The sequence below is a fragment of the Micromesistius poutassou genome (assembly GCF_964030765.1).
Source record: "Micromesistius poutassou genome assembly, chromosome: 22".
Taxonomy (NCBI): domain Eukaryota; kingdom Metazoa; phylum Chordata; class Actinopteri; order Gadiformes; family Gadidae; genus Micromesistius; species Micromesistius poutassou.
The window spans coordinates 5,483,362-5,492,613 of NC_140292.1; the positions used below are offsets into that span (position 1 = coordinate 5,483,362).

Sequence of the window (9,252 nt, forward strand, 5' to 3'; positions counted from 1 at the left end):
ATATGAAATAGTACTTTTTTTAGACACATCTGCTGGGAAAAAATGATGTCTCCGAACTCTATATCAGTACCCCTCAGTATAGTATAATAATAATAATTTAATAATAATACTAATTAATATCACCATAATAATAATTGTATTGAATGTGTGTTTATAAATGTGTGTGTGTGTGTGTGTGTGTGTGTGTGTGTGTGTGTGTGTGTGTGTGTGTGTGTGTGTGTGCGTGCATGCGTGTGCATTGTTTTCGCGGGTGTGTGTGTGTCCGCGTGTGTACTTATGCAGCAGCAGATGTGACTACATGTTGGATTCACTATGCATACGTTTGTCGTTCTCAAAATCACTATCCTGAGATATGAGTTTGTATGGTTTCTTCCGCTCCTTCTCCTCCACCACAGAGTTCCCCATTTCCACATCCTTGCACCGTAGCTCGTGTCGGGAAAGAAACTCCACTATTCCTGCGCCGATGGAATCCCCCAAAACATTGGTGGTGGTGCGCAGGCGATCGCTGCGGCGGATACAAAACATACACGTATCGTACACGTATCGTGAATGCTTGGGTAGGGTTTCATCAGGATGGAGAAAATCTCTCCATTCCGGTGCCATGTATCTTAGTCTAAATCACTGTGTACAAAGAAATACTGTTCCCTTAGGTAAAGATTCCAGAGAGATCTTTCTTCTGTGGTCAGCCCATTCCAGTGGAAGCATACAACAGGGTTCTCTTCCTATTACCCCAATTAGCTGAGCAAGTTCTGGGAAGGGTATTCTAATTGAAATGATTAATTTGGGAGACCTAATTATGTTTCTATGTTAAAATATGAAATGCAAAGGGGGGGAGATGTAGAACATGACTCTGGGGACAGAAAGCAATTGTGTCACTAGGTGGTAGTAGAAAATGACTTAGTTTGACCTTAAAATAAAAAATCTTTCCATGCAGTAGCATGCATACAAACAGAGATATGTGTGTATGTTCTGGCTTGGTAGTGACATGCTCATTTGCAAATTATGCAATCATTTTTCGGTTTTCCAGAATTATTACTGTGTTACTCACAGGAACCAATCAACTGCAATTATCAGGGTGATGTCATCGGTAGGAAGTCCGACAGAAGTCAGTACAATCACCATGGTGACCAGGCCTGCCTGAGGAATTCCAGCAGCTCCGATGCTGGCCGCAGTTGCTGTAATACTGTGTCGTACCACACACACACACACACACACACACACACACACACACACACACACACACACACACACACACACACACACACACACACACACACACACACAGTAGGTATGTAAAGGCTATGTATTTATGGCTATATTATGTCGATTTCATATGGCAATAAAAATGTATTTACCCTGTTAATGTTAGTTCTTATTACCTTATTGTGAGGATTTGACCAAAGTTCATTTCCATGTTGTTAACCTGGGCAATGAAGATGGCGGCCAGCGCTTCATACAGGGCCGTCCCGTCCATGTTGATGGTCGCACCGACGGGCAGCACGAATCGGGTGACACGTTTGTCAATCCTGTTGTTCTCCTCCAGACACTTAAAGGTCACAGGCAGGGTTGCTGAGCTGAAACCAGGTCAGAGGGTTAAAGTAGCCCTATGTCACTTTCCCAATGCAGCCATCACCTTTTCATTAGCCCCTTTAATTCAAACGATCAAATCTATCTCTGAACACCTCTCTGCTCAGAGTTCACCTAGACATGGCCACCCCATCCCACCCCTCCTACTTGTTGTATGTTGTACGTCCTGGCACTTAATGTACGCACTTATTGTATGTCGTACTAAGTTATGGTACTTAGTTATGTAGCATCTTATCCTAGCTATCTCTGTTGTATATGGGGAATGGGTTAACCTAGCGATTGTTAGTGCTTTGCACTTGGTTCTATGAACATCCTTATTGTACCAACAGCGATATATATTATTTTTTACGACAAATGTACTTATTGTAAGTCACTTTGGATAAAAGCGTCTGCTAAATGCCCTAAATGCAAATGTATCAACATGTGCTAAAGATTTCACATTTTCTGAAATTAAAAAGCTTTGCTAATTAAAAAATAAAAACAAATAATAAGTCAGCTGGTCTATGGAAAAGAAGAGGTGAAATCAACATAAAAAACAACCGAAGCTGCATTAGAGAAAAGGATTGTAATGCATGTGGAATTGCACGTTGTACACTCAAAGTTTCCATAGAGAAGCGAGTACGGCCCTGTACAGGATTACCTGGAGGACGTCCCCAGCGCTGTCACCAGGGCCTGCAGCAGGCCGGCAATGAAGATGAAGGGATTCTGCCTGGTGATCACAAAGTAGAGCATGGGCAGGATGAGCACAGCGTGGATGGTCAGGCCGATGATCACCGTGATGGTGTACATGCCCAGCTGACCGCCCATCTGCGTGATGTCGTCCATCTCCACGATCTTCCCAGCGATCAGGAACAGGATGCCTACGGGACAATACCTAGCAAAGCAGAAAATAGTTTGGCACCTAAATCGTTCATTGGTTGTGAATAGATTGTGTGCAACAAGTGTGCTCATCATGTCAGACTAAAAGGCACTCCTCAAGGGAAATTAAGTGAAGTTTCCCTGGACTTGTTTATGTTTTACAGATGTTGTATACTGTTGTATGTATTGTTGTGTTGTTGTCTATGAGGGTGGTTGTGTGGTGTATTTTAAAGATACATTTTTTCATTTTTATGCTTTATGATAGAGTGAGATAGATAGTAAGGTATGGGAGATAGTGGGGAGGACATGCAGCAAAGGACCACGGGCAGGAATCGAACCTGTGTCGCTGCGATCAGGACTGCGCCTTAATGGTACAGGCTCTACCCGTTGGTGTGTGTGATCTACTTGAAGTGTAGCATGAGCCATACTCACAAGTCCAAAACAACTTTCCCTTAAGGGACAATAAAGTGCATCCGTACCACATGATAATAGCCACGAGTCGCATGATGGCGTCATTGAGACTGTCGAAGAAGTCCCTCAGGATCTGGCCCTGCTCCTTCATGCTGCCAATGATGAGGCCGAAGCACATGGAGAAGACCACCAGGCCCAGGGCGTTCACCCCGTTCACCTGGCCCGCCACGGGGATCTTCTCCTCCCGCGTGAACTCCAGCACCTCCACCTCCTGGGTGCCGTTGGCGGCGGTGGAGTTAAAGTAGGTGTCGTTCACCATCACCGTCACCGTGGTGTGCACCTTCCGCATGCCGTATTTGGTTTTGAACTGTGGGGGGGAGGGGGGGTGGGGGGTGTTTAGGTTAAAGGTGCTGTAGGTAAGATTTGAGAGTTGTAAAGAGAGATCGAAGAAGAGCAGAAGAGAGCAGGATTAGAGAAGAGAGCAACCGTAACCCCTCTCTGCTCCCTCCCTCTCTCCTTGCTTGTTTTTTCCACCTTTGAGATGTGTTGATTGATTCACGCACCTGTGATTGACAGGCAAGATGGATTCCCTGAACCAATCAGGGAACAGATGCCCTGATTGGTCAGAAATTAGCTAGGAGCGGTCTAACATGAACAGTCAACTAGAGCAGATATTCTCAAAGAGAATTTTACAAACCACTGTTCCCAGATCATTGTAGTAATCCTTGGTGGGTATGGTCCCACTTTTCTCACCTGTATTCTCATGCATTCTTCCACATGTCACCATACATATATATGAACCTAGTCCAGTGTGTACATACCGCTAATCAACAGTTAGTTAACTGTACTACAATTTAATTGGGACTTAGGGTTAGGAATGTATAGAAGGGTCTTTATGAAACTCACCTGTTGTGTACAGGCTTGGACCAGGTTCGGGGGAAACATATTTCTGAAATGAGAAACGTGGCAACATTGAATTGATGCGCGATAATATCTCCGTAACATCTGTTGTAAAATCTGCCCTGAAAGAAACCTGCCCCTTGTCCAATGTCACACAGTGACCCTTTCCTACCTGATCAGATCTAAGAAGGCGTCGGCGGGGCTGACTTGCTCGATCTTCTGCTGCTTCCCAAACTCAGCCTTCGATCCTTTCCCCGGGTGGATGACGAGGACGATGATGATGCCAACGAACACAGCGATGAAGGTGGTGGTCATGTAGTATATCACCGCTCTCATGCCCATCTTCCCCGATGCCTTGCTGTCCAAAGCGGCCATTCCTGTGGAAGGCGTCAGAATCGGTTTATTAGCCTAGTAGGAATATACACAAAGGACTAAGAATCACATTGCAGAATGAATACATTGTACAAAACAATAATAATGATAAACTATGTAATTATTCTGTAACTTCTAGAGGTCTTACTGTTCCCAACTATAAGAAAAAACCTCCAGTTAACATCGAGAAACTCAGAGAAAGAGACTCTAGGAGGGGTCCCTGCTGGAAGGACGTGATGCCTGCAAGTATTTCCAATCTATTTTAACTAGATCTTAAATCGCCTTCAGGGGCCTTTCCTACTGCAGTCCGTGGTATTATGGTTACTGTTCCCAAGTCTTTTATATTTATTTGAATGATAAAAAATTATGTCCTAATACAATTGATATCAATAAAATTATTATAATTTGACAGTGCAAGTGGCCCTGTGTGTGTGTGTGTGTGTGTGTGACTTCCAGATCTGATAAGATCATCAAAATGTGAATATTTAAGGTAGCAGTAGTAGTAGCCATAGCAGTAGTCGTAGTCTCATCTAGGAACCAGTTCTACTATCCTACAGCAGAACATCTGGGGGGAGACGGCACAGAGCCTGGGCCGGAACCCAAAAACGGAAAGGGGCGGAGTTATGCCTGGCTTCCTGTTTCGTTACGAGGCGATGTTGATTTGAAACCTTTACAGACACTTTTTTCAAACTCTGACTAGTTTTGGAGTTTTGGTCTCTGTTAGCCAATTACACACTTCAACAGACCCCGCTTCCAGCCACATGATTATGATCAAATATTTACCAAAAGAAAGTGATATGAGCTAGCCTGCCATCAAACTTAAGATGATTCATGATCTGAAGTCTGATTTGGGACCAGGCAAGCCCTGACCCAGCAGGTGGTCTACCTGAAGGTGGTCTACCTGAAGGTGGCCTACCTGTGATCAGACTGGAGACCAGTAGGGGCAGAACGAGCATCTGCAGCATCCTCATCAGCAGCTCACCGGGGAAAGAGAAGTACTTCACCTCTCTGTAGGTCATCTTGTAGGGCCGCAGTGCAAAGCCCAACGCGATGCCTGCCAATACAGTCATTACATTACACACACACACACACAACCCCACACAGGCATGCACAGACGCGCATGCACGCACACACGCACCCAGAGATTAGATTGATTGGATAATACTATACACAATGGATAATACAATATGCAGTCGTTAAAAGTGTAAAGTTAAGGATAACACAATCTTCGTTAAGGATAACACAATAAAGTTGGGAACTAATTTCCATTGTGGAAACAGTTATTAAACAATGACAAAGAGGAGTGATAGCAAGGCAATGATTTGTTGAGAGTAGTATTGTTAGACGAGAGGAAGACGCAGCCTACCTACTACCACGGCCCCCACGGTGAAGAGCACAAACGCGTTCTTCTTCAGAAACGACTGGACATCTTCTTTGGAGATTTCTTCGACTTTTCTCTTTGCCTTCATAGTGCGTATGTGGATACCCTCCCTGAAGCGCTGCATCTTGCTGTAGAGGAAGCCAGCACGGATGGGTTTCACCGTTGATTCATTTATCATCAGGGGTCATAATGACGCCTGATAATGCCTGATTAGGCATCCAGAGCTGTCTGCGTGTTTTTTTCTTCGAACAAAGTTGAACTAACTGCGATTTGGATACGATTTGATGAATACTTATGAGTTCTGAGTTTGTGAAAGTAAACATTATAATGACAGGTGTATCACAATGAATGATGGCTTCTCATTTCAGCATGAAATGATGTATTTGCAATACTTTTTTAGAAAATGTATATATATATATAGCCTATATATAAACTCCCAATCCAATAACATTTCAAGTTACGTTAAAAACATTCGTAAATGTTAAAGGTAAAAAAATGAATATATAATATGAATAAAAGATAATGAACATAAAATAAATGCAAAGATTCCTTTTCATTGTAACTCAACAATAGAATTATTAAACATTTGAAATATTTCACACAACAAAATACTGAGGAGAATTGAGAGAATATGTCAAAATAGCAACAAATGAAAAACCAACCCAGAAACCAGAAATCCCGTCCCCTAATAAAACAGAACTTACCCTCCGCCTCTGGTGATATGTGCAGTTGAATGTTAAATGGCCTCAGCAGCCTTTAGGGAAGCAGTGCTCTCAGAGCTGCTAGAAGAAGACTCTGAGAAGAGCAGGAGGAGGTGAAGGAGGAGGAGGTGGAGGAGGAGGAGGAGGAGGAGGAGGAAGAGGAGGAGGAGGAAGAGGAGGAGGAGGAGGAGGCCAAGAAGACAAAAACAAAAACCTGGGATATGCCAGCACCCTCCTCCCTCACATATGGAGAGGACAGAGGAGTGAAGCCAAGAGCCAGAGAGAAAGAGGGACAGACAGGTAGACATACAGACAGATAGACAGAGATGTAGATGGGCAGACAGTCAGAGATGTAGCCAGACAGACAGACATTAGACAAAAAGAGAGTCAGACAGACAGAGGGAGGCATAGAAAGATATGTAGACAGACGGACAGACAGATAGATATAGACAGACAGACACAGACAGACAAACAGACAAGACAAAGACAGACAAGATGTTTGACAGAAAAACCAGCAGACAGAAAGATCTAAAGAGGACAGACAAACAGACACATGGAAAGTAGACCAGGTTGATCGTTTAACAAGGTTGCACTCTGTGACACAGATTTATCACAGAAGGAGAGAAATGTAATGTGATTGAACGTAGCAACTGTTTCGTGAGATAACATAATTCCACCACTCTGAGGTGAATTCCTGCTTGTCCTCTTCCACAGCTTTCCTCACTTTCTGACGTGTTAGTCACTAATTTAGGACATTGACTGCTTTATAAGGCTGTTGTAAATTAATCGGGATCACCTGTAACAGCAGACCAAGTATTTTGTCTTTAGATTCGGTTTGGATGCACATCGGGCCACCAGGGACGTGTTATAGTTCAAGTTAATTCCATTGAGTGCCTGACACACTAGGAGGTCTATTATCGTAGGAGGATAAAGTAGAGCTTGGGTGCTACGATAATGAGACTGTATGGAAACATATTCCACCGGGAAGATGAACATAATTAGTAAAGAATAATTCCTCAAATCAGGTCACATCGCTTCTTACAAACACAATTCAGCTATGGAGATTGATGAATTTCAGAATTATTTTATTTCAGAACTGGTTATACAAAATATATAAATGGTTGAAGTTGGGATCTTTAGAGCCCACAATAAATTGTTACTAACCCTAACCCTCAACCCAAATTACTATTTGATGTATGTCGTCAAAAAGGTACTAATATAATAACTGATTCAAATAATTGATTTATTTAAAGCACATAGGCATACATAGATAGATAAATAGATTATAGTTGTATATTTGTAAAACTTGCATTAACATACTTGTATATTACCTTTCTTTTTTGCAAGAAAGTAGTTAAATAATTTGTCTTAACTAAATATGATTTAATAGATTTGAATTTCCAGAAACAAACTTTAGGCCTCATATTCTGGCTTCCAGATAAAACATTTTAAATTGATACCTGGGTAGGCTATATAATGTATTGTGGTAGTAGCCTAAGAAACAAAGATTGCATTCCTATTTATTCCTATTTTTTTAGATTGACTATCTTCTTGCTATTTCCTAGTTATATATTATAATATAGTCACATCTGGTGATAGATTTTGGCTTCCCCGCCCAAGGTAAATGTTTGCTTTGTTACTGTAGCACCTAAATGTCAAGTTCAAAAAGCTTTTCAGACACACATCAAACAAGGTGGTATTGTTGCAGTTAATTGTGTAGCATGGACGCACTATATCATACTGTATTATGCAGATTGCTTCCATATGCTATGTTTGTAATAAAGGCTTGATCGTTTCATGGAATATAAGATGATGGACCTTAAAAACCAGGGATGTGTTTGGTTCTCTATTTAACCATGTATTTTATAGTTATTAAAACCATTTTCTTATTTATTAGCAGTTTTAACCTCTTCACTGGATTGGTAGAGGATGGCATTAAACAGAAATTGGTTAGCACTTGCTCAGCCCACCCTCTGCTATTTGCTAGCTGTCCCTGGGGCCATTCCTCCAAGCATCTTCTATGGGGGGTGAAACGGGTCCGTCAGCGTTTAAGGATGGCCCCAGGAAAAGGGCAATAGGTCCCAGAAACCTAAGCCCACCCATTCCTCCACACAGGAGGATGGAGGCTATGAGTGTGGGTCCCAGGAAAGAGGCTTCCTATCAGCGCCTCCCAATGAGGCTGCTGTAGAAGAGGCTGAGGCTGAACCAGAGGCCGCCGTACCCAGGGGCTCTTTCGGGTATTTATACAGTTACGACTAGATGTTCCCCCAGGGCCAGTACCCTCCTGGAGCCTACACTCACATCAGCAATAGATTGGAGCCTGGTTGCGCAGATTGGCAGTCGAACCCCCACCTTGGATATCACTGTTGAAAAGCTTCAGACCTTTCCCAGTGCCTCTGATACTGATTACTTTGAGGAGTAATGGCCAGCGATAACAAGAAAGAGAACTGTGCTGGTAATTTTTGCTTTGCCAAACAGGGAGGCTGCGAGAATTTTAAATTGAAAAAACTAGGTCCTGACCTCAATGGTGGATACAGGCCAGGTGGTTCCCACCTTCTTTTTTCTCTCTTTTTTTCACAATTTGCCCAACTATAGCTTCTATCCATGTCGTCGTCATCCCCTCCTCTGCCGTGTGTATATCAGGTGACCCCAAGGTTATTAAACGTGAGGGCCCTCACAGGCTAGGGCAAGAAGCTTCTCCCAAAGGCAGTAGCAGTAGGGGGATCTCTCAGATGGCCGAGAGTTCAGTAGGCTACCCAACAGTCTCTCCTCTACAGTAAATAACAGTAAATGATCCCTGACCACTAACATAATGACTACAAGTCTCAGACTCGACACAAAACAGTGTTGGACGCATTGGACAGTTTTAGCCAATTATTTATGCCCCTATGGACTTTTCACAGGAATCCTAAAAGGGATTCTCTTCTAAGACGATAGGGCCGACATTCCCTAATTAACTCGTCAATTTGGACCGACTATTTACTTCCCATGAGGTGGTCTATGCGTCTTGGAGGCATTCACATGTACTTGAATTCTTTAATT

At 42.8% G+C, this 9,252-nt stretch overlaps 1 protein-coding gene across 1 annotated transcript; it reads right to left on the reverse strand.

Annotated features, from left to right (window-relative positions):
- Window positions 1-294: 294 nt before the first annotated feature.
- Window positions 295-5,633, reverse strand: LOC311368094 (excitatory amino acid transporter 1-like; the record flags this gene model as incomplete). The annotated part of the gene is made up of 9 exons (XM_084486981.1): window positions 295-505; window positions 1,049-1,183; window positions 1,380-1,574; window positions 2,228-2,461; window positions 2,925-3,223; window positions 3,763-3,805; window positions 3,929-4,133; window positions 5,045-5,182; window positions 5,495-5,633. 9 exons carry the CDS (start codon window positions 5,631-5,633, stop codon window positions 295-297), a joined length of 1,599 nt encoding a protein of 532 aa, XP_084343107.1.
- Between the last annotated feature and the right edge of the window lie 3,619 nt (window positions 5,634-9,252).